This window comes from Hippoglossus stenolepis, chromosome 9, assembly GCF_022539355.2.
Source record: "Hippoglossus stenolepis isolate QCI-W04-F060 chromosome 9, HSTE1.2, whole genome shotgun sequence".
In the NCBI taxonomy this organism is placed as follows: Eukaryota; Metazoa; Chordata; class Actinopteri; order Pleuronectiformes; family Pleuronectidae; genus Hippoglossus; species Hippoglossus stenolepis.
In genome coordinates, this window is record NC_061491.1 from 11002222 (window position 1) to 11027406 (window position 25185).

At 41.0% G+C, this 25185-nt stretch overlaps 3 protein-coding genes across 4 annotated transcripts; 2 read left to right on the forward strand and 1 right to left on the reverse strand.

The window, feature by feature from the left end:
• Positions 1 to 9265: 9265 nt before the first annotated feature.
• gins4 (GINS complex subunit 4 (Sld5 homolog)) lies at positions 9266 to 14370 on the forward strand. 2 transcript variants are annotated; one of them, XM_035166101.2, is made up of 8 exons: positions 9295 to 9957; positions 10056 to 10142; positions 11502 to 11615; positions 11710 to 11807; positions 12210 to 12298; positions 12463 to 12553; positions 12696 to 12800; positions 13817 to 14370. In XM_035166101.2, the coding sequence occupies exons 1-7, from the start codon at positions 9868 to 9870 to the stop codon at positions 12790 to 12792; spliced, it is 666 nt and encodes a 221-aa protein (XP_035021992.1). In that variant the 5' UTR covers positions 9295 to 9867; the 3' UTR covers positions 12793 to 12800; positions 13817 to 14370. The 2 variants fall into 2 exon arrangements, with proteins under 2 accessions (XP_035021993.1, XP_035021992.1); XM_035166102.2 differs by lacking the exon at positions 10056 to 10142 and having other exon boundaries at positions 9266 to 9957.
• Positions 13146 to 24097, reverse strand: LOC118115121 (phytanoyl-CoA hydroxylase-interacting protein). Its single transcript, XM_035166103.2, has 5 exons — positions 23879 to 24097; positions 21669 to 21845; positions 19463 to 19637; positions 19145 to 19262; positions 13146 to 19049 (listed from the first exon to the last, which is right to left on the reverse strand). The coding sequence occupies exons 2-5, from the start codon at positions 21834 to 21836 to the stop codon at positions 18503 to 18505; spliced, it is 1008 nt and encodes a 335-aa protein (XP_035021994.1). The 5' UTR covers positions 21837 to 21845; positions 23879 to 24097; the 3' UTR covers positions 13146 to 18502.
• ppp1r3c2b (protein phosphatase 1 regulatory subunit 3C2, duplicate b) lies at positions 15542 to 17035 on the forward strand. The gene is made up of 3 exons (XM_035166100.2): positions 15542 to 15683; positions 15947 to 16039; positions 16171 to 17035. Exons 2-3 carry the CDS (start codon positions 16020 to 16022, stop codon positions 17033 to 17035), a joined length of 885 nt encoding a protein of 294 aa, XP_035021991.1. The 5' UTR covers positions 15542 to 15683; positions 15947 to 16019.
• Positions 24098 to 25185: the final 1088 nt, after the last annotated feature.

The following is a 25185-nucleotide window of genomic DNA, read 5'->3' on the forward strand; positions in this document are numbered from 1 at the left end:
TTGGGGAAGTGTGTGTGTGTGTGTGTTGGGTAAGTGTGTGTGTGTTGGGGAAGTGTGTGTGTGTGTGTGTGTGTGTGTGTTGGGGAAGTGTGTGTGTGTTGGTGGGGAAGTAAGTAAGTTTGTGTGGTGGGGGTGGAAGTGTTATGTGTGCGCGTGAGTGGAGGATATGTGCGCGAGTGGAGTGTGTGGGAGATGAGCCGATTGAGCACAGGTCTGTGTCAGCATTCATTCCTGCTCTGGTGATCACGCCTGTGCACATGTCCTTGGTAAGCCAAACAAACTTTTGTTTTAATCAGAAAAGTGTGATTGTTGGGGGTAATGTAGGGGTGCAAATGCACCCTGAGGTATTGGAATTTTAATGTAAATATTGAATGTGTTGAGGTTTTACTATTTATATTTGTTTTGTAAAGGGACATAACGGTCCAGAATAAGGTGTGTGTGTGTGTGTGTGTGTGTGCGCGCGCGCGCCCGCCCCGCGTGTGTCTCCGCCGAGAGCCCGTAGTGGCGTGTTTGTGTGCGCGCCCCCGTGTTCCCCCCCCACCGAGAGCCCGTAGTGGCGCTTGGTGCGCTCAGACAGGGGGAAAGCACAGTCTACAGTCGGGGTATACCGAACCAGGGAATCCTGCTTCGTTTATGGATTATACCAAAGGTTGGATTATGTTCACTGGAGGACCAAATTGAGGACTCCGGATTCTGAACGGACATGTGGTAAGGCTGTGCGGTTTCCGATTGCGTTCGAATCGCGGCGTGTCTCTACGCTTCCTTCCTGTTAATATTTTATTTTTTTTTTTTCTGACCTACTTATTTGTATTGTATTACATATATTGCCGCCCGGCTTTTGTGGGAAAGTGCCGACCGGGTCGGATGTGATTTAATTTGTTTGGCCCTTAATATACGTTTATCCATCAAACTTAGTTTTTTCGTTATTTAATATTTTATTTATTTATTACTGTGAGACAAAAGCAGATATTCTCTGCATACTTTGTTGATTTACAAACATTCTGTGTTTCCAGTGGTACAGTTATTGACGCGACAGGTGTCAGATTCGCCCGTGATCTTTAATTTAAGCGTGTGTACTTTATCTCAGATCATTTTAAATAAGGTGAATTGTTACAAGTGGTGCGCCTAAATTTTGTGCTGATGCCCCAAAAACATGTAAGTTGTCTATTTATGGGGGGAAATGTGAATAATTGCGTTGCAGGTCGATATAAGGTGTGTCCCTAAATGTTCTGCTTGTGCTCCTAACATTTCTAAGTAAGCGACTACAGTTCTCCAAAAACCTTGACAGAGTAAAGGCTATAATCAGAGTTTGACCTTTTCTGCCTTAGGTGCAGCACACGAGTATAAAGTGAATGAATGTCAAATCAGTGTGGAGAGCACTGTCCTAGACTTGCTGTTGTAGTCAGATTTTTTTATTCGAAAACCTTATTTTGTAAAATGCAGCCCACTTGTAATAACTTATAATACTTGTTAAGCACTTTCTAAATAAAAACACTGCAGGTGAATAGGATATATATAGATATATAGATATCTATATATATATATAGATATCTATATAGCCAATATGGATGGAATAAAATGACATGTCTGTTGGAAATATGAATGTGGTTCAATAATAAAACTTAATATAAAAAAATGTTGATATGGCACAGTAATTAACAGGAAAATTTCACATTGGCACTTGTCAAAAAGGTTGCCGACCCCTGGTTTAGGAGCAGCATGAGTTCACCAAAGCCGGACACAGCATTCAAAATACTTGATGAAGGGGTCCACCCACTCAGATAATATGCATATAATGCATTGATTTTTATCTCCAACAGGAAGTATACGGGCAGCCACATATGTCACAGTGAGCATCAGGATTGGGTTAAGTGATTCTGAAACCCTTTACTACACTGACCTCCAACATGAACAGTAGGTTTCTGACAAATCAACATTAAACTGTTTGATGACCACAACCAGAGAGCCTGCAATTTAGTTTGTATTTTTGTGTTGACAGATCTGACCTTCATTGTTCTGACCATCTGTCTGCTGTCTCAATTTGCTCCTGAACTTGTGCAGTGCTTCTCAGTTGCAGCAGGTCAGAGTATATCCTCTCTTATTTGCTACTCTTGTGATTTAAAAAAAAAAGAAAAAGAAGCAAGCGCAAAACAAAAACATGAAATGCTGTATGTGTTGCAGGTGGGAACAGATCTGAGCAGCTGTTTTTCTGTGAGGCTCCAGGCTGTGCTGCTAACGTGACTGTGGCGTACTGTAACGACGAGCTGCTCTTCAGTGGTGATCACATCGCACAATGTGCAGGCCCCCCACCACCCGATTCTGTCTGCCAGCACAATGGTCGGGCATTCGTTTCCACCACTTCAGGAGCTCAATGTGAATTTGAAGGCAATGGTTATATCGAGACCAAAAAATGCACAGGTATTTACTTTTACTCCCTAGAGTCCTTTATATTTACATACTGTAATCATATTGATAGTCATTCACACCACAACACAAAAATATTTCACAGAAGTGTTCATGCTCATGAGTATCCCAGATCTAAAGTAATTTAATGCATGAACCTCACATTTTGTTTCAGTGACCTGCTAGTTTAAAATAACTAAAATAATAGAACTGTGTACCCTGATGAAGATGGAGACACATTGTCATGTTAATCCCTTGTCTTGGGTTTTTTCTGGTGTGGTGATATATTGTGCTTCTGAATACACACCAGGACTCATCAGGGTAAGGGTTCTGCTTGAAAATAATTTCCTCTTGGAGGGAAATTCCTCATTTTAGCTGTAAAACTTTGATTTTAAATCAGTTTAAAGTGATGAAATACACCCTTGATGCCACATTAGACCCTTGATTTATATTATTACTGTTTATTATGTTCTGTAAGAAGTCCAATGATGGCACTGATGATGATATGAATTTTACACCCTGTACATTTTTGGATTAAAAACTAAATAGATAGCCCTATTGATTAATGATAAATAGCTTTGCTGGTGTCCATTAGTAACTGATACTACACTGTCTGATAACACTTTGTAACACACCTATTGTTTTCTCAACTAGACCTCCACAGCTCATGTGTTTTTCCCACTGGTAAGTTTTGCCTTCAGATACACACGTTACATCAAGCTGTTCACTGTTTTGTTGAACACTGAGTGAAGTTTTCCCTCTTTCCTGCAGATACCACACCTTGGACACCCGTAGACGGAGTCAGCATAGTCGGTGGAGTTATTGGTATGTTCTGAACAGCAGTAAACCTGACACTGTCTCCACACACAACGTTCATTTATCTTCTGAACAAGCCACTGTCAACAGCAGCCATTGGAAAATCTTTCCCTCTGCCACCAACAGTGTCTTTGTATTAAGTTAATAATCTTGCTTCTTTTCCCACTCGCTCTCTGTGTCAGTGTCGATGTCAATTTTATTCATATAGCACATTTAAAACAACTTGGTTGACCAAAGTGCTTCACAAAGTAAAAGGTACAACAAGAAAACAGCAACACACACTGAATAAAGTGTGTGTTGCTGTTTTCTTGTTGTATAAAGTATCATACCAATGATAAAAAATAAAGTCTGCTGGGATAAACAAAAGGTTCTCCACTCAAAGAGAAGGCCAAAGACAAGAGTAGTGTTTTTAACAAAGATCTGAAGCGTGCGAGCGAGGGGGCAGATCTAATATGGAGTGGTAATCTGCTCCAAAGGTTGGTACTGCACTCTGGTTATGAGCCTTGTTTTAGGAAATCCATGAGCACTTAGTGGCCGACCTAAGCTCTCTAATTGGAGTGTGAACACGAAGAAGTTCAGCTAGGTAAGGTGGAGACAGTCAATTAAGAGATTTAAAAGTTAAGAAAAAATGTTTTAAATCGATCCTGGCCTAAGCCCACATACAAAGAATTACAGTTCAAGCCGAGAAGTTACGAAGGCATGGATCACCCTCTCTAGATCTTTAGGTGGGAGATGGGCCCTTAGCTATAAGTCTCAACTGAAAGAAGCTAGACCTAACGGAGGAAATCTGCTTGTCAAATTTAAATATACCTATGTTTGCTTTCTTTCATTATCTCTGAGCTCGAATGTTCCTCCTTCAAATGCTGACAATCAGGTGACATCAACATTTGATCTATTGTGCTTCATACAGTCATGTTAAATATGCATCACTTCATTTCACAGGTGTTGTGATACTAGCCCTGTTTCTAGCTGCATCTATCATCATCTATGTCAAAAGGAACAAAAGGTAACTAAATCATACATCATTGTCAAGGTTTCTTTATTCACATGTCAAGCTAATGTGATGTCATGTAACCACCATGTCCTCAACTATAAATAAAATTGCCTTGCCTCATATTTCATTTGAACCCGTAGCAGTGACTTTGGTGAGAATATATCCTTAAGAAGGGTGCAAACCCAGTGACAGTAATCAATCGATCAACCAAATTTTATTTATATAGCCCATATACAAAAATTATAATTTGCCTCATAAGGCTTAACAAGGTGCGACATCATGTGCCCTTAACCCTCGACTAGAGTGAGGAAAAAGTACCCAAAAAAGAATTGGATGTGAAAGTGCAATAGATGTCACTTGTAGCAGAGCACATCAACAAAAAGGGAAAGTGTTTACCATAAATGGAGAGGTGCGCAGTGGCTGTTTTACCATAATTCAAGTTAGGCCACTTGCGTTGTTTTGTTCTGACTCGTGTTTCAATTAATTACTTTTCTTCTTGTGAAAACCCAATGTATCAACACTTAATTTAGACGATGCAGGTGAACTTTAATGATGATTTATTGAATATTAGCCAGTGGCAGAGAACACGATCCAACTTTCACCACAGCTCAGTCCGTTACCAACTTTATGTTCTTCTATGGCGTATGCAACTGTTGCATCCTTTTATCGTAAACTCTTATCACACGGTTAAAAACTCCGACATAGTTTTTTTTTTAATGCTTATGCTCATTGAACTGACTTAAGGCACAATCACCACGTCATAAACTGTCACAATATTATTCTAAAACACTGTATAATAGAATACAAATTTTAAATGCAGTTATTTTAACTTCACTCTGATAATAAACCCTTGTAATAGAGCATGAATAACTTTTTAAAGCTAAATTTACCAAGTAAGGATATGTTCTTAAGTGGCTTTTAGAAGGTGTTTCAATGTTAGAAGAAAATGTCTGACAGATGTGGGGGAACATGGAAGGCAGAGCAGCCAAGACAATTGCAATGATATAGGTATTGTCAGTAAATAACAATAGATATTCTTTAAAAAAAAAAAAAATCATACAGCCCATAGTTTTTACAAATTTCATTGTAAGTATACTCATTCTGACCTTAGATTTTTTTTTACAAGTTTTTAGACAGGGCTCCTTGACTGAAAGACACCAGCTCTCATTCTCAACATGACCACGGTGTCTGCAGCCTCCTCTCTCTCTGACGACAACAAGATCAGACATTTATTTTTACACCACTTAGTTTTGTTTTTTATTGGGATGATTTAGATGATGAATTTACGATCATGTAATTCGTTATTAATCGATGGTGTCGGAAAACCATGAATGAGTCCTGACTGTGTGTCACGTCTTGTACTCAATGCACACAAAATGTTGACGACTTGTTTTTCATGATGTTTAAATGCATCTCCATAAACTTCGGAGCAAAGTAAACTTCATGTACTGGTCAGGTCCTGATTACTTGTGATGAGTGTTAATTAGTTAAGCATCTTATGTTCATAGTTTTAAGAAACAACTCAAGACCTATTTCTATGATCTTGCTTTTAATTAATTGCATCTTCTTTTTTGAACCATTGTTTTTTTCTTTTTTATACCTTTTGCTAGTTTTATTGTTTGTTTTTTTCTTTTTTATACCTTTTGCTAGTTTTATTGTTTGTTTCCTAAGTCTTTGTTTTACTGCTAATGTGTTCTTATTGATCTCTTATTTCATGTCTTTGATTTTATTGTAAAGCACTTTGAGCTGTATGAAAGGTGCTGTATGAATAAAATGTATTGTTATTCATATTAAGACTGTAAAAGATTATTAAAATACAATGAGAGAGATAACATGGGTATTACAATCATGTTAATTTAAGACACTAAAGATCTAGATATTAAATTTCCAGTTGCTGATTATTTTTAACATTGTTTTTTAAATCTGTACATTTGGTTAGATGTGAGAAATCTGTTGTGGTAATTTTGCAACCCACTCTGATAATGAGGAACTTGACACAATTCTCACACTTGCTCAGGGCATGGTGCACAAGACAAGCATGGTGCACAAGACAAAGGTTGGTGCACACCAATGGGAAGCGGTTCTTTCTTTATACTTTTGGCTTGTTCCTCTGGTTGAGGTTGTTTCCTAAGCCAAATGTCAGGTTCTTCTTCTGACATCAAGATAGGCAACAATGCCTTAGTTTAGGCAATCAGGCCGAGACTCATTCAGTCAACAAGGGTTACATTGTACAGGATTTAACATGATTACATTATGCATGATCATGGTTAAATTGTATAAGATTCAACATGATCAAACATAGGGGACAAGAACACGAATTGCTCAAATTGATCAGAGGTTACATTTCCCTTACATATCTTTATATTTGGTGTTGGTAAACCTAATGGGAAATCTCCTCACCTGCTAGTGATATACTGTAACTGCTGTCACATGTCTGTTTGAAAAAAGGCACTGCTTTGGTAAGTTGGTCAGGTGATGGACTACAGTTGTAAAAGGCAATAAGTTTTGTCATCATTTATTTATTTATTTAAAACCTTGGGAGACACAGAGGTGGAGCCATTATTTACAATGGTGCTGAGTTACAGCAATACAAAAATACAGGGACTACAATAAATTTAAATTCAAACAGCAATACGATAATACATGGTTATACCAATTATAAGATCAATACAAGTTTAATATAAGTACAATGTTAGAGTAAAAGTGTATGAATAATAAAAAAATTATAAATTAAAATAAATCCAGTTGCTAAATTAAAAGCAGTGTTCTGTGTGTGTGTAACAGCCCCTGGCTAAAGTGATGCGTCACGGCTCTTTATTCAAACAGTTCACCATAGCACCGTAGAAACACCATAAAACTAGAAGGATAACACAAGTACAACATAATCATTTAATAAAAGACAAATACAACTATTGAAATGCCTAAACAGCAGTTAAACAAAGACATTACCACGTGAGAGAAGTTTGACGGGTTAATATGAAGTAACGCTGAAGCGCATTTAAATGAACCCGACTCACCCGCTGTGTGCCGTCAACGTTAACAAAGATCGGCTAAAGCCGTGACTAAGCGACTCCCATTCCGCGCTACCTGTAGCAAAGGGAATTAAAACTGGATTAAACGAGGATTAATGCAGTCTTCTTATCGGATACGTCTGATCGGGAATCGCCGTACAGCTGCTGTCCTGCCACTTCCGTTGCTACCATCATCAAGACACCGATGCACAGCAGGTGTTTTATCAGGCTCGGACCGGAAGTCTCTAATTATCCAGGAGCGAGGGATTTTGTGTTATATCGGTCCGCTCCGTGAAAGCTACAGGCATTTACGAGAGGTGAGTCGCTACATTAAAAGGACAACAAATTACTAATTTAAATAACAAGATACATACTTGAACATAAATAACAAAATAAACCCAACACAAATAATAAATCAAACAATCTGCGTAACCTACCAGGTTAGCAGTCAGTTACAGTGTGATTGAAATAGAGGGATAATTGCTTGCTGCATTATTGGATGTACTGTATTTGCTTGAGTTGCTGCAGCTGTAGATAACTTCTGTTGAAGATTGTGTTGGAATTTGGAGCCTGGGTTCTCGTCATCTGATCACTCCACTAATTTTACAATCCCATGCCAGGTAGTTTCAGGCCAGTGGCTCACTTTACCCAGAACACCAGATCATAAATATGTCATATCAAGTACATTTTATTATTGCCTTTTGATTATTATTAAGTGTTTTATAATTTAGCTAAAATATGAAGTGGCTAGTTTATTGTTACTTGTAGGCGATTAAGTGTTTGCTAACTGAGACTGGACACATCATGGCCAAAGGTTTTCATAGTAAAGCCTTCTGAAGGATTTAACACACATCATTAATAAATGTTTTATCAACATTAGCATTAACTTACCACAGTTTAAATGTATCTGAGTTTCTCATATGAGTGTTTGAATTGCTGTGATAGTGTAGAATGGCCATTTGATTACTCCTCTGATCTTGATTATTGGAGTCTCACGTATTTGCACTCATTATTGCACATTATGCATCTTACTGCATTTGGGTGGAGTCAAAATGTTTACAAATGTGATTCTTTAATTATTTCCATTTGTTATTATTTCTAGAAACCATAACCCTATTGCGTGACTCAACAGCATCTGAACCATCCCTCAACTCCTTATTCCATACTCTGGATGATCAGGCCTTAAAGGTCCATTGTGTAAGATTTAGTGAAAGGGATCTATTGGCAGAAATTTTTACAATAATCCTAGTGATGTGTCCACTAGTTTGTTTCATCTAAATTGTACGAATTGTGGCTTTCTTTATCCTAGAATGAGCACTTTGTATTAAAATACTTAATATTTACATGGGAAGCAAGTCCTCTCTACGGAGGCCGCCATGTTTTTTACAGTAGCTCAGACCGGACAAACTAACACCTTTGAGTTTTTATGACAGCTGAAGGCTGCCACAGGTTCTCTTTCATGTTTGGAAGTGGAGGATGAGGTGAGGGTTATTCAACTGCAACATGCAACTTCACCACTAGATGTCACTAAACTCTACACACTGAACCTTTAATGGGTGACCCGACACATGGGTACGAACCTTGAGACAAATACAGAGCTATCGCCCAGATTCAGCCTTTCCCTATTAGCTCAGCTGCATAGTGTCTGCTGTCCAGTCACAGCAACCACTGTATAATACTGTACGCAGGTCAGTGGCAGGTCAAGCTGCTGCATTTGAAAAGTGGGCTATAAAAATTTGTACAAATTTCTGTGCAATATAAACCGTTATGTGCAATCCATTTACTGTACATATTCTGAAACATAATATATTGCTTTACACTGTATATACCGGTTTAATCACATTTATATATTTTTTCTATATATTGTTGTTTATTTCTATTTCTTTATACTCCTTCACCCAAGTACTGCATGCTACTTATGTGTTTTCTTCTGCTGCTGTAACATTGCAAATTTCCCCATTGCGGGACTAATAAAGGACTTCTTATCTTATCTTATCTTATTTTATAGGCCTATGTTGGGATGTTCAAATTCACAATTAAAAAGTATTTACAGATGAAAATCCAAGTCAGTAATCGTGGTCTGTGATTAAAAACAACAATTATTGTTGATCAGCATTTATCTTGTGTGCACAAGATAAAAAAATATCTTGGCACATCAGGGTCTCCTTATATACTTGCTTTCATTGTGTTCATTGCACTAATGGGAAACATCATGTCCCTGCATTTAGACTGTCAGGAAGCACTGCTTTACCTTGACAGTGTTACAATCTCGCCTCCTGCAGTGGAAAAGGCCGAACACTACATCAACCATGATAACAACACTAGCCTTAATATATCTAAAGACAGTAATGTAATCGTATAAGGCGTTGGTTTTACACACTGGTCGTCCAACCTGTGGGGAAACCTCGCCTTCAAGACTAAGCGCAGGGAAAATACGTGTTGTACCAAATATCGCGAGACTACCGTCAGAGTGGCGCCAACACACAAGAAGTCCAGAGATAAACACGCCGCCTCGTGACTTGTCTTCTGAGCTAAACTATTCTAACTCAGTCAGCCCCGGTGGTTTGAAACTTTAGCTCTAATGTAAATGCACATGTTTAGTTTCTGTTGAGCTCTGTGTGCTTTGTTTTTACTCGGTGAACGATGTCGGACGCTCTGTCAGACGACGGCAGCCATGATGACAGTCAGGAGGATGTGATGACCCCGGCGGAGCTGATCGTCAAACTGGAGGAGGTGAGCTGATGTGAACACGGTGGAGCCGCAGACACACTCTTCTGTCTCCGGTTAGCTTGTCTCCTCGGTCCTCATGCTCCCGTCTCAACCTGTCGCAGGCCTGGCTGAATGAGAAGTTCTCCCCGGAGCTGATGGAGAACAGGTCGGAGGTGGTGGAGTGTGTGATGGAGCAGCTCACTCACATGGTAAATGGAGCAGCTGATCGTCACTCTATGTTCACAGACACTCGTCCTACATGGCAGCACACAGCCGATACAGCGTGCACCACAGCTCCGTGTAACTGTACTGACATCACACCAGATGACGCTGCAGTGGTGGAGAAAGTATTCACGTCCTTTGCGTCAATACAAGTATTAATACTGCACTGTAAACATGCTGTACACAAACATTGGAGCTAAATGTACTTAGACAAAACAATATCTGTGAGTGCTGTAGTGTTGACTGAAATTAAAGTACTTTGATAATATACTTCAAATTGTATCTTCGGCACAGTACAGCCCTGGATGAAATTAACTTTATTTTTCACCCATGTCTGTTCATTTGTCAGCTGTATTATGTAAGATTAGTAAAATCAACCTGCACCTCACCTGACGGAGGGATGAGGACCAGGGAAGGACTCCTTCAATGTTCCGGGCAGATCTGATTTTTATTTAAGTTTGGGCCATTTCAGTTTGAGAGCAGGACTGATTGATTACACGTTCACATTCTGTAACGCTCACTCTCAAAGCCCTGGGCTTGCACTCACATATACCCTGCTCGTGCTCACATTTCCAGCTTCAGTTCTTCTCCTCACTCTTACTCTGCTTCTGTGAAACGTCTGCTCTCAGTCTTCTCCTCTACTCTTGAATCCAATAGATTGCCAGGCGTAGTGATAACGAATTCAATTTCCCTGGCCCTCATTTTGCTGCTGGTACTGCTCCCAGTGGAAGGGGGAAAGAAACAGGGTGGCGTCTATTTTCTTTTGTTCCCATATTGTAAACATTTTAGATCCTTGACTTTTGTCGCGCCATGAAGGTGTCGTCAAGCACACCGATAGGAAGCTATTGTAAGCCGAGGAGGGCTTGAGTGCATGAACCTGATTAAAGTAACAAGGTCCTATTTCAATTTTTGAGTGAGAGCATTACAAAATCTTATTTACTTTGAGGTTTTTATTCTTCAAAGTGTGGCACATGTTGATTGTTGTTTGCCTCGGTGGAAATCTTCACTCTGAGTGTTTAACTTTAGGCATAAATGTGAAATATGGTGAATTGGGTGAAACAAAACATAGTCCTCACATTTGAGAAGCTGAAAATATTACTGCACTAATTGGTTTGCATTACCATGCTGAGTAACTAACACATATTTCAACGTGACTTAGGTTACTGACTTGTATTACTGCTATTGTTTGGAACACCTATGGCAGATCCAGCTGCGGGGACAGAAGTTGATCTTACTTCTTTATTCGTTCATAATAATAATCAAATAGTTTAACCAGTGAACGTTGTTGCTTTTCTTGTCATTGTCAGTCATCATGAATAAAATGGTGGTGATGTTCATGTCAATAGGAAGCCAACTTGCAGCGGGTGAAGAAAGGTGACGCCAAGGCCAGTATCCATCGCATGGAGATAGATAGGATCCGCTTTGTTCTGAGCAGCTACCTGCGCTCTCGTCTGCAGAAGGTCAGTCACATCAACAATACAGCGTGCAAAATAAAAACTCATTTCACTCAGGTTTGTTGACAAGATTTCCTTTTAATGTTTTTCTCATGTAAAGATTGAGAAGTTTTTCCCGCATGTCCTGGAGAGAGAAAAGTCTCGAGGCGAGGGGGATCCCTCTCTGCTCTCACCCGAGGAGTTTGCCTTTGCCAAAGAGTGAGTATAGCAGGACAATGTCAGAGCTGTTTGTGTAAGTTACTGCTGTGTTGTGATACTTGTGGCTTCATCCACACAACTACATTTTAGTTTTAAAAGGGACCGGTGTTGCTTCGTTTACACCTGCCATTGCCACTACTCAGAGAAAAACAAAGAAATTTGGAAACGCTGCTGGCCCAGTTTTACTTTAAAATGCTTGGTCTGCATTTTAGTCTTGATGGGCAGAAACGGAGACATTTTGGAAATGATGACACAGCCACACTCATTCGCTTCCTGATTCGAGATTCTTTACGATATGGAGCTAAACAAAGCTTGTCTGGATGTAGATAGTTTTCATTTTAAAGAACATTTCAAACTGCATGTGATGTAGCCTGAGATTTAAAACTCTTGTCTGTCATGCAGGTATTTAGCAAACACAGAAACCTATCTGAAGGCTGTGGCACTGAAGCGCATGCCCCCCAACCTACAGACGGTGGATATGATCAAAGCAGGTAAAAATCACTCTTAGTTTTAACACAGGCTCTATCGCTATTTGTTCTGACATGACCTAATACCTGAAATGCTGCTATATGCATGCACCGACAGATGGTGGCATTTGCTCTGATATTTTCACTGACTGTGACATTAAGTCCCATGTATTCTTATGTAACCCCAGTGCCTCAGCCCTGCTTAGACTCCTTTGTGTTTCTGCGGGTGAAAGAGCGACAGGAAAACATCTTGGTCGAGCCTGAAACAGACGATCAGAGGTACTTTAGTCACTTGACTCCTTGTCACTGTTTTAAAACCCCAGTAGGTGGCAGTGTTACCCTTTCACATTCAGTACTGTTCCATGTTTCTGCATAGATACTAAAACCACTGATATTATCTCTGCTCCATCTCTTCTATCAGAGAATATGTTGTGGATCTTGAAGAGGGCTCTCAGCACCTGATGCGGTATCGAACTATAGCACCACTTGTTTCGAGTGGAGCTGTGCAGTTGATTTGAATGTGGAGGTAAGTAACGGCAAGTGTTACGGTTTCATCTTTCTCATTATCTCAACACTGCCCTCACACCCTCTTGTACAGACGTCTGCTAATTAATTTCTGCAGATCTTACATAAGCTACTGCTTTGCTGTGACATCTGGATGTATTTTTAGATCTCACTTGTTTTTGCAGCGTTCATTGTCTCTTGGCAACAGAGTAAGAAAGAAAACCTTTTTTTAGGAATGTTTACAATGTGTCAGACTTGTCATCTCACATATCTTAGCAGTCAGACTTTATTTATATACAATATAACACAGAGTGCTTAGCAATAGCAATAGTGCTTAGCAATAGCAATAAAATCGATACCCCCCCACTTGTTTAACCACCCCATCCATTTATTTTTTCAAGAAAAACCTGGGAGTAAGAGGCATTTAAAATCAGAAAATAAATACAACACAACAAAGAGTTGATAAATAAAAGAAGCACAACAAGAACTTAATTAAAACATTTACAAGAATCATGAAAATCACCAGATTTTAAATCACTAAGGGGAATGTAAGACTTCAGTTGATGGACAGATTGCAGCTCATTCAATTTAAAAGGTGTGTAACCCCTCAGCTTAGTGTGAGCAAAGGGGACATTTAAGGTGATGTAGTTACTGCACCGTGTACTGTAGTGACCAGTTTTAAATACACAGATCAAGACAATATAAACAAGAACCGAGGAAACGTTATTGTGAATCTCATATTTGAAATGAGAAAATCAACAAAGGCTTATAAGATGATAAAGATAAAACAATCATATGCTAAGAGAGATATGAAAATGATAAAGATAAAACAATCAAATGCTAAAAGATATGTGATAAAGAGAATACTATATGTGAAAACAATTCTGAGAAAGTAAATAATTGAATAAATGAATCAAATATAAAAAAATGGATATATCTGTAAAACAGTCTGAGATGTATAAATACATACATATAAATAAATTAAATGAATTGCAGAATTTGCTTTTAACTTAACACACAGTGATTTTTCTGTTCCAGGTCTGTGTGTTGGTGTGGATGGCTCCAGGTGATCATGAACCTGCAGAGATCACTTGTCCTTGAAAACACCCAAGTTGTGGCACCATGGCTTCAGGAGATGTAACCCAGTGGAAACTATTCCTGCCAAATATAAGATCACCACTAATGAGAAGTGAAGGCTGGGAATGAACCCGGTTTACAGAACCAGCGTTTGCAGTGCTGTGGTGTTATTCATGGCCTTTTTTAAAAAATCATTACACAACATAAGTTCAATTAGATTTCTACAGTATAATGCATTCTGGTGTGTTGGTGTTTATGCGACCTGTAAAGACTATCAAATCTACTTGTCATCATTCCTTTGATTCTACATGCAGATGCAGATTATTGGATTTTTTCCTTTGCTGCTCAATAACAGGACACATCAAATGACCTGAAGGGGAAATTTCACCTTGGCATCACAGTGCCTATCACTCCCTGGTGCAGATATTAATTTGCGTGTATATTTGAAAGATTTTTTTTCATTTTGGTGATATTCACACTTATGTAAACTATCATTATAAATAATTGTATTCCTATTGATGTTGTTCTTTCCTAACTCTCATGCATCTTTTCACCTTGACTACCGGATCCGGTTTTATCTGCCTTTCAGCGCTGCTCTGCTACACAGCATTGAAGTTTCTTTAGATTGTGTCTCTGTAGTCTCACCCTGAGAGGATGTGTGGAACATTGTCTTCTCTGAGATTGTTTTAATAGCTTTGTTATGTAAGGATTTCAGAGGGAGCAGTCAGTGCCTATTTTTTGCCTGCACTGAACTAAACAGCGTCAACAGTCAGTCATCATCTTGATTTGCAGATCTAGCTAATATCAAATCCTAAAACTCTGTGGAGAGATGAGGTATTTAGAGCACACGAAGGCTCCTATTTGTATTAAAATGCTGGAAATTGAAAGCAGTGTTCACATTGACCTTGGAAATAGTTAAAGATGTGGATTTAAAAGAATAAAATCTTAAAAATGTGAATGATTGAATGGTTATGAGAGTATTTCAGTTTATTATTCATCCAGCACAGCAATCAACTTAATTATTAAACCTCTGTAAGATCTCTTGTTGTCTTTGTGCAATGGCAGAAAGTCAAATCGTGGCCAATAACCTCTCTCATAAAAAGTCTTAGGTTTAAATCATTCAAATGTCCTTGAATTTGGTGTCCAAATACATCTCTGCATTATAGCAGGTGCGTTTCATGTAACTTGATATGTATGCACGTACTTGGCTCAATTCTTGAATGGCTTCCTCCGTTAGCTGACTGGCATGCTGAAGATCGTTTGTAATCCGGCTCTTCCTTATGCGTCAAACATGTTTATGGATTGCGGGACAGCGATCCCTTCAGGACACAAGCGAACCAGCAGTGAACTTGGATCTGTCTCTATTGACATGTCTGAGAATAGAGCCCAGGATGACTGGAATAGTTTCCACAGGGTAGAATTACATGTAGACCACACGCTCAGTACAGTACACCTGTATGTGGTTTTAGCTCAGTGGATGACACATCTGAGGTGACTGTACAAAGACATAAATTCACATAAATCTTTACAGAAAACACTGGTGCAATAACATTTTCATGTAGTGACAGTCAAACTGAACTAAGCTACATACAATGAAAGCATGGCAAAATTAAAAACAAGGGCTGCTGCTGTACATGAGCTCAAATCGTTCTATGCTGAGCTGAAACAGGATGAGCACAAAACCACAACATTCAGCTGATTGGTCAGGAGAGTGAAGGGGGAGGAGTAAGCAACATGACTTGACAAGTGAGGTAGTGTATATAGGACACTGCCAGACTCTCCTGTGGGGATGAGTGAGACTACAGACGACCACCTGCTGTTCATGTGTGTAAGTAAGATTTTCAATTAAGTGAGACTATTTCAATGTGTCACAGCAGTGATTTGGATTAGTTAAAATACTGTTGTTCTATTTTCCAGTGTAATGGAAATGTTTTAATTTGTGTATGTGATACAGCATGTGCATAGGGGGGGTTATAAGATCACAGGGCTTTCCTCTGTTCTTTGCTCATTGTACATGTCATTCTGGTGATTGTGCTGTGAGTCCATCTGCAGATGCTGGACTAAGTGTTTAACTTTGTGCTTGATTCACAGAAATTGCCACCACACTAGAACTCCAGACAAACATTGAGGATAATATTTCCATAATTCAGCCTCGACCACCAGCATGGAGATCTCTGATACAAAGTAAGCCATAATAAGTGTGCCTGTTGCATTATCTTTCATCATTTTCTCAATTTGTTTGAGTGAGGGTGAATTGTAATCATCAAAGCTGCAGTCTTTATTGAAACCATTTTTTTTTTTTTGTCCTTTGCAAGTGTCCTGCCAGTGGTTGGCTTCGGGTCAATGGCCCAGTCAGCCGGACTTGTGGAGATTGCCGTCAGGCTGTGCTTGAACCAGCGTAAACAACTGTGTCCTCACGTTTGGGTTCCCATCCTGAAACCTCAGCGGCCGTGCCTCCGTGCTCAGGTGTCAGATCAGCTGCCCTCTGACATCCTGAGTCAAGCTTACCCAGCCCTCCCTTTCTCGTTCTTTCTGGACGACGACTTCGACGATGAGGTTTTGATCCCAATTAAGAATAAACATGTGGTTTTCGCTGACTCAAGAGGATTGTCCCTGACAGCTGTGCGAGAGTTTTCCGATGAAGAGGAGCAGTCCGACCTCAACCTACTGCCGTCACTGCCTGACATGGGAAGCATGACAGCGAACAGCTACAGCTGCACCGTCAGCACGTGCTGCCCAGGGACACAGCTCAAGTTGGGCTTCCCACAACCCTCTGCAGATTTCAGGGCCTTCCGCGCCAAGCTGGCAGAGAGCATGGTTACCCTGGACAACTGCAGCGTCACAGAACAGGCCCTCCAAGGTACCGTCCGAGTCAGGAACCTCAGCTTCCAGAAGGACGTGCGTGTGCGCATCACCTTTGACTCCTGGCAGAGCTACAAAGATGTGCCCTGTACGTACCTGCAGAAACGATTCGGAGGACCACAGACGGACATCTTTGAATTTGACATTGCCATTCCTAAAGTGCTGGATGCCAAAAGGAAGATAGAGTTCTGTTTATGTTATTCACCTGGAGGGCAGAGCAAACCTTTTTGGGACAATAACGATGGACAGAATTACAGCATTGCAGTGTGTGTGAGCTCACATCTCTGTTGTGGGAAGGGTCTAAGTGAAAGGGCATGACTTACTGAACTTATAAAAATATTATTTTTTTCATCATACATAATACATCTGTTCTGGATAAAAATAAGGTGGAGAGTTTTTATTCCATTTGCATCACACTGAATTGAATCTTATATTTTCATAAACTTAAAAACTAAATTTTCTCTCCCAGCTCTCTCTCACATTTCATCCACAACTAGGTAACCTTGTTCTTCGGGGGCACTCTATTGTCGTTTCCTACATGTTGGCAACTCCTCAGCCCAAGTGCACGAGGGAGTGGATCCCTTTTCACATGTTTGGGATGTTGGGATTCCCACATAGGTCAAAGATAATCGTGGACCGACAAACAGAAACACGAGAGAAGCTAATCTTAGCTCGGTCCTGTTTATAGAGCTGAGGCTTACTGTCAGAGACTGATGGCAGGGCACACTGTGTTGGCATCGTCACCATTATCTTTCTCTATGGTGTTCAAAACCCCAACACAATGAATCGCCCTACTTTCACTGTCACACTGCAACATTTAGACATTGGGCTCTTTTTGGACAATTTGAGTTCATTGTTTACAGCGATTAGTACAAGTGCATTTAGGGCTGTAACTTGTAAATACAACTGCATCAAGCTTGGCACTGCTTCGCTTCATAGATCCCACAGTGTCTTTAAGGATTACAATCCATCAATCCATTATCTTAATCTCTTATCTTTTGCTGGTTGTGATGGGAGCTGGAGCCAATCCCAGTTGACAGTAGGGGAGAGGCGGGGTACACCCTGGACAGGTTGCCAGCAAATTGCAGGGCAGGAGAACAGTTAATTCATCAATTTTAACTCTTCGATTAGCTTTTAAGGAAGGATTCAAGTACTTAATGTTTAGATATTTGACTATAAGGCTTTTTAAAAGACAAAAAAGTCTGGCAGTGACTTCACTGAGCATCACAAGAAGCAGCAGTAGTCAAACGTTTTTTATGATTTCTATGTTTAAAGCCACTTTCTTATAAAAGGGGCACGCTTTGTGCATTTGAACTTGTGGGCTGTATCAAAATAAAATAAATTCATGAAACTAGTCGTCCAGCATAGGGAAAAATGAAATCGAACACAGGAAAGAATATGTAAACGAAAGGTAGGAAATGCCATAAAAACACCAGAGAGGACAGATGACTCTCACAAACAAGGATCACAGATTTTCTCCATTATTCTGAAGCCTATCATTTTTAGTTTAGTTTTTCAATTATGATTTGTTCAGCAGTCACGGGTGGAAGTTTTCTCTATTTCCATCTGTGATCATGACAAATTCCTGTGACACACTGGAAGTTACTCACTATTCTAATCCAGGTAGGAGGGAAGAAGGAAAGCAGCATGCACACACCCCGAGAGGTGGGCTGTTTCCTCTGTTTTCTAACCTACACACAATGAACTCGACTGTTTCGTCCTGTGCAAAACTCTGTCTTTCAGCATTGTAGGCTCACACACTCCCAGCTCTGTCTCACATCCTCCTCAGCGTCCCACGCTAATGTTGCACACTTTGCAGCTTGGGTCTTTCTTGGCATTGGCTGTGGTCAGACTCATCAGCTGGTGATGTCCGCTGATCTGCTCCACGCTGCCCTGATCCAAATGAACCGGCTCTGTGAAAAGCACCTCGAGGATGACATCGCTGGAGTGGCAGAACAGAGGCTCTTCCCCTTCCCTCTGGGGGGCAGTGTATGTCAGGAAGGGGTTGGAAGCCAAGTCCAGCATGGGGAGGCGGGTGCGACAGAAGGTATCTCCCTCTGAGCCAACAGGGGCTAGCACCAACACCACATAATGGTAGGCTGTGTACATACAGTAGAAGTCTGCAAAGTACAGACAGATGTCAGGGTTCAGCAGGTGTCCAGCTGGGATCTGGTAACGCAGCGGGCCATAAGGGGAGTCTTTGGGAGGTAGGCCTGTGTCAAACTCTGTGTTGCAGCTGAAGAAGACTCCCTGTAGTTTGGCATTTATGGGAGAACCGTGACTCCCACTGTTGTCTTTCAGAGCTGGACGCATTAGTCCTCCACATTCCCTCCTAATCCAAGACGTGAAGAGAAAAACAGCATTACACTTAATTGCTGCAGGCATGGCTTTAGTTTTACAATAGAGAGAAAAGAATGCAGCACTGACCTGACGTAGTCAAAGTATTCGGTGTGCTGGTTGCGATAGAACACAGAGAATTTCAGCAGCCTCCCTGCGGAGCCTTTTGCCTTGTCAAGAAGCTGCTGTAGGTGTTCCATGGCATAGTCTGCAAAGTGGGTAAGAACTGTGTAATCACATAAAAGTCTGCACCTCTTTCAAATGCTAATGACTACCCAGTGCTCAGAAAGGATTGTTATTATGCCATTTCTGTGCACTGTACTTCTTGTCCTTTTCTTGTATTGCTCCATATCCCACTGCATACCTTTTATCAGGGTTACCTTAGCTGTCACACATGCTGTGACTTACCTCCAGTGCAGAACTCCACCACCTGGCTCCACTCTGACACCAGGTAGTCACCGTCTGGCTGACGGACAGCAGTTTGAACAGCAACGCAGTACTCTGTCCGAGGGCTGAGGAACCAGTGTCCCCTCACTGCCATGGGGAGAGGAACGGCCTTGGCCACAAGCTTGGTTGGCACATCCTGGAGCAAAAAGCAAGAAAAGACTTGACACCGGGGACAGGATGCTAGGGTTTAACATACTGCAGTGGTTTTCATTTCCATTTCAAAGCAAATGTAAATGCGATTGTTAATTCAACTATTTCCCTCCATAAACTTTGCCTGATTAGCCTGATATTCCACTTCAAACCCAAGCTGCAGTAACTAGGATACATCTAATCAAATCAGCGGCTTTGTTTTGACCAAGGCCTCTTAGAAGCGCAGCTAATTACAACGGACTCAGAGGCCCATATATCCATGGTAACATCTCTGATGCAAGTTTGTTTGTGCCACTTTGTGTATCAGAGAGAGAGAGAGAGAAACATAGAGAGAGCCTATCATCCATTCAGGAACAGCTCACTCAGTCCTACACCTGCCTTGACTTCACAAAACCAGTTTTCAGCTGTTGAATGTAATGAGCCATAATTACAGTCAGTGTTGTGCATCTGAAATAAATGTTACAATTCAGCTACAGGAGCTGACTTCATCATCATATCAAATTATTCACTGAAATACTAATTGCATTACTAACATCAATGTGCATAAAGCCTTTCCTTTCCAAAATTATGTAAAATGTGTTAGCCTTGCTAGCTACTTTGGCACAGTGGTGCTTTGACCTAAATGCTAACCGAAGCGCGCTAACATGCACATAATGAAAATGCTAACATGCTGGTGATAAGCAGTTATAATTGATTAATCATGATAGATAATAAATGACGAATCAGAGAATAACCAAGGTGACTAATTTATCCAAAGGGATGACAGTGTTTAAATGTCATGGCAGTCCATCATCCAAGAATACATAAACAATTTCACTAAATGTCAACTTAATGGTGGTTCGAGGTAAAGTCAGAGGATTACTGACGTCAGTAGGATTCATCTGCTGGGGTCAAAAATATGCAATTTCATCTCAATCCCTCCATTAGTTGTTGGGATATTTTATCTTATTGGAGTGAACTGACCGACTTCGCAATCCCCAGAGTTATTATTAGGCATAGTAGCTAGCGGGGCTAAAAATAGTCAGACATCTATATGGTAATTGGAAAATACTGTATGTGTGGTTCATGTAAGAGGTTCAGTTCATCTGCAGATCCAACGACTGCAGCTGAAAAGTAGCTGGCAGCAAAATTCGGTACAAAGCATCTCCTCTCAGCGTTTCTGTGATTGATAGTCCCCAGAGAAACACGTTTATTTAAAAAGAGATAAACTATCTATTACAGATTGTCTCTTTTTCACCTTTCGTACTGAATTTAGTGGTGTGCATAGAGAGTAATTAACATGAAAACAGTTTTGTGCTGCAGCTGAACTTGTCAGCTTTTGTCCACTCTATGAGGAAACAATGTACAACTGAGTCACTGGCCCGAAGCTGTTGACTGCACTCATTTTCATTTTGTGCCTGTATTGGAAGTGACTGAAAGGGTGCAACCAGGGTTTTCTATGAAGCAGTAAAACTGTTAATCCAAGCAGAACTGAATAAAAATTCAAATAGCCCTGTCTAATTTAAAGATTCAGTGTGTAGAATTTTGTGGCATCTAGAGGTGAAGTTACATTTTGCAACTCACCTCACCCTCCCCTTCCAAACATGAAAGAGAACCTGTGGTAGCCTTCAGTTGTCATAAAAACTCAAAAGGTGTTTAGTTTGTCCAGTCTGGGCTACTGTAAAAAACATGGCGGCCTCCGAAGAGACGACCCACCCCCAATGTCAATATAAAGTATTGACAATATAATATAAAGGGTCCATTCTAGGGAACGTAAACAACAATTTGTACGATTTAGATGATTACACATTAGTGAAAACATCACTAGGATTATTAAATATTCAATTCCTGGGTTAGATTCCCTTCACCTACATCTTACACACTGAACCTTTAGGCTTTATTTTAAGGTGGAATAAAGTACAGGGTGGACTCCTCAGCCAATCACATGCTGTAATTTGATTGGTGGGAATTTGGAAAATGAGCACAGTCAACACAGCAGGGAGCAGACTGCATTTGTAGCTGTTTTAAATGGTCAGACCCTGTGTTTGAAGCGGTTGGGGTCCCTGCTCTCTTTGCGGCTCAGGTCGATGAAGAAGTGCGTGGCTCGGGCAGTGTCCTCCGAGGTCATGTCCCACATGATGCGGAAGGAGTCACAGGTGACCTCGCAAATCTGGATGTTGCATGGGGTGGAGAGAGGGGCGTCCATTTCTGTCACCTAGAGATAAGAGAGGATAGTAAGACGACTGGGACTGTAATACCAGTGATGGAGACAACATCTGGTAACATCTGTACCGGCTTTTTATTACCTTCCTGCTCTTTTCTCTCCTCCTCCCCTCTTTCCTTGCCCTTAACTGTCATTTCCCATTACACAACGAGATACGCTCCCAGCTGAGTGACTGGCCTCTGCCTTCCCCGTGCATTTCATAACCCACCTACAGCAGTCTCCCGGCAACCACCGCACATCTGCAGCCTCCCTCAATCTCCTCCTGTGCTTCTCAAGGAAGGGGTCACTGCTGCACCCGTCAGCAGCAATTTAAACTTAAGGTAACTTTTTAAAACACTCCTTGCTGAAGTGGTCACATTTTTTTTTTTAAACCGCTGAGCAAGTGAGCTCCTTGCAGCTCGAGGGGAAATCTTCAAACAGCTTTTGGGCAGAAATGGGGGAGGTTTAAGTAGGTATCAGCAGCCGGTGATGTATGGTCATATTTCCTTAGCTGCCCAAGAGCAATTTCGATCCAGGCTGCTGCACACAGGCCAGAGTACCGGGCTGGGTCAGGCTGCATTTGTGTTTGATTAGCTGTCACCTACCCTCTTGTAAACTGATGGTGAGTCTCTGCAGTGAGTGCACAATGGTCTTCTTCTTTTACCCTGAGAATCAGTGCATGTCCATTCTTTCACCGTTTGCATGTCATTTTCATCCATCTTTGGGTTTTGTTATTGCGATAATCTCCTATAGTTTCCGAAGTGATCTTGTAGCTTAAAGAATTATCTGCTTTATTTCTCTGCACTGTAGCATCTCGGCACAAAAGCAGCATGTTTTGTCCTCATTAAAACTCCTCTAACACTGAGCAAATGCAAAATCACAGATGTGCCCCAAATAACCTTCGAGCGATTTAGTACAAAACGATCTTAACATCCTGCAGATGCCTGGTGTAGTGTCACTGTCTGACTGCTATAGGTCTGCTGTAAGGTGCTCTCCAGTCAGTATGATGGACAGGCTGCAGCAGCTCATTAAAGCCTGTGAACTGTGAAATTTGTGCGGTAGCTCGTTTGCACTGGGGCCAGGGGAGAGAGCCGTTGCGTCACGCATGTGTGTTTCCAGGCGTCCGTTTTCCAGCTGCTGTTCTCAGTTTTTAGCACGGTGTCTTTTCAGAGATGGTAACTGGGGCAGGAGCAGAATCTCTCAGGACAGGTCATCAAAGTCCCCATGTATGTCTGTGCGTTCCACTTTTGGATCGATTACATGTAAGCACAGTTCACGAGCTGGTTTCCACACCATTGAGCCTTCATTTCTGTCTGTAAATGGACAGAATGATCTTTGCTGTGACACTTGCTTTGATAGACAGTTGCTGCAAATAAGGCAAGTGCAAATTATTAAAAAAAGGGACCCACATTAGAAATCATAATGAATCAGAAATTGAGTAGTGCTCAGTTACAATTCCTCCACCGGCTGAAATACACAACACACAGAGAGATGTTGCTATCTCTGTGAGACAGCAACATGAAAGAAGATGCTGCACTCATGCATATGGAGCAGGGCACAGACAGGGTTTTTTTTTCCTTCCAGGGTGAATACTTTAAAACACAACTAGATGGCTGCATGAGAGAGGAGGGAAAGACATCATTTTACTATAGAGGATTAAATGTTTATTGCTGTTCATGAAACGGTCACTCTGTACTGTGTGGAATCCTGCAGGCTGTTAAAAAGACATTTTGTGTGACTAATGCAGTTTCAGCCCTCTTGCACAATTAAACCAAGCATTAACATTTAGGGCAAATGCGCACTAAATCTAATTACATGTCAGTGATGCTGTACGACAGATCTAATAAGTGAAACGGCATTGGAGGGCTGTAATATCATGGTATCACACATCACACACATTCAAATAGAATTACTGTATTCATCTGACTTCATATCAAAATGACTTGATAAGAGAACAAATGAAACGCTCCGGCATTATTTTGCATCCATAACTTGTGAGCTCTACAGCCACCAATAGAAAGACTGACTCAAAAGGAATCTCTTACTTGTATGAGGCTCAAATTCCTGATCGAAGCAGATTTTCGCCGGAGCTGAATTGTTCTATCTTCTTTTTCTGCTTCACTACCTTCTCCTCTGCTGCAGTGGATGATAGATCCCCAAGGAAAACTGATTAGGAGGTGAAACAAACACACAGGCACCTCTTTCCCTCTCTCTAGCTCTCTCTCTTTCTCTCTCTCACCCTCAGTGCCACCAAAGCCTCTGAACTCCCCCCTCCTCCTCCTCCTCCTCCTCCTCCTACTCCGAAAAAATAAAATCTCATTTTTGCTCTGGGCTCTGCAGGATGTTTACTCAACTCCTGTGCAGCCACAGAGGATGGATTAAAACCTATAAAAGAGAGAGAAGAGAGAGAGAGATGAGTGAGTGAGTGGGTGGGATTTTCCAACTGGCGTGTGACCATACACTGAAACTCAGTCAACCTCGTCAGCATCCTGTCATGCAGTCACACACAGCTCATCACTCTCCGGTGGTCCTCCCCGAGGCACCAAATCCACACACACACTAACTGCACATTTAGCTGTGTGCGTACATGTCACCTCTCAGATAAGGAGGCAGCCTGGACACTAAGGGTGTGAGAGAGGACAAATTACACACCCTCCACTGAGTATTCAGAAGAGAGGATGCTGTTAGTGATATCCCAGTAAACTACATGAAGCACCATGAAGACCTCAAAACATATACATGTGCCAACTGTTCTGCCATATGGACCAACTCCACAGGCCTTCTCCCCCCAGCCCATACAGAGGAGGGGGGATGTAAGTCCAAAGTAAGCAGACACCGACATTCATTTTCAGAGGGATGTTTTTGTACTGGTTCAACCTCTCGTCCGCCTCTCATCTCTATTTAGGATTTAGATTAAAATTAGACCCTCCCCAGATTAATGGCCATAATCTGCTTCGAAAACAATGGACATAGAATAAAGACAAATAACAAAGGGATAAAGAGATAGTGAGAGTGCAGTCCTTCACTAGCACATAAAAAAACTCAAATTGAAAAATGACAAAGACACAGTATTTTGCCATAATTGCACCGACTGTGTGTGTTATTGAAAAGCTTGATTCATATCCAGCCAGCCGCAGATAAGTGATACCCTCGGAGTGTAATTAAACTGCAATCATCCATCATTAGTCATGCCATGACAGGCTGCCTCTGTCCAAATCACCCCCCTGAGCTCCAGGGGTAGGAACAGCCATTTTGTTAAAGGGAAGAGCTGCCTGTCTGTGTTTATAGATTTATGCTCAATTTACATTAACTACAGATAACATCCAGAAGGACAATATCTATTGAGTTCGAG

What these genes read in the sequence shown, in the direction of transcription:
- gins4 (XM_035166101.2), top strand. Translation starts at nt 9,868, where the DNA reads ATGTCGGACGCTCTGTCAGACGACGGCAGCCATGATGACAGTCAGGAG. An exon ending in GGTGGATATGATCAAAGCAG is followed by an intron (nt 12,299 to 12,462) that starts GTAAAAATCACT and finishes ATGTAACCCCAG; the next exon opens with TGCCTCAGCCCTGCTTAGAC. An exon ending in CCTGAAACAGACGATCAGAG is followed by an intron (nt 12,554 to 12,695) that starts GTACTTTAGTCA and finishes CTCTTCTATCAG; the next exon opens with AGAATATGTTGTGGATCTTG.
- ppp1r3c2b (XM_035166100.2), top strand. Translation starts at nt 16,020, where the DNA reads ATGGAGATCTCTGATACAAA. An exon ending in ATGGAGATCTCTGATACAAA is followed by an intron (nt 16,040 to 16,170) that starts GTAAGCCATAAT and finishes GTCCTTTGCAAG; the next exon opens with TGTCCTGCCAGTGGTTGGCT.
- LOC118115121 (XM_035166103.2), bottom strand. Translation starts at nt 21,836, where the DNA reads ATGGACGCCCCTCTCTCCACCCCATGCAACATCCAGATTTGCGAGGTC. An exon ending in GGTGGAGTTCTGCACTGGAG is followed by an intron (nt 19,263 to 19,462) that starts GTAAGTCACAGC and finishes CCCACTTTGCAG; the next exon opens with ACTATGCCATGGAACACCTA. An exon ending in GAATACTTTGACTACGTCAG is followed by an intron (nt 19,050 to 19,144) that starts GTCAGTGCTGCA and finishes GTCTTGGATTAG; the next exon opens with GAGGGAATGTGGAGGACTAA.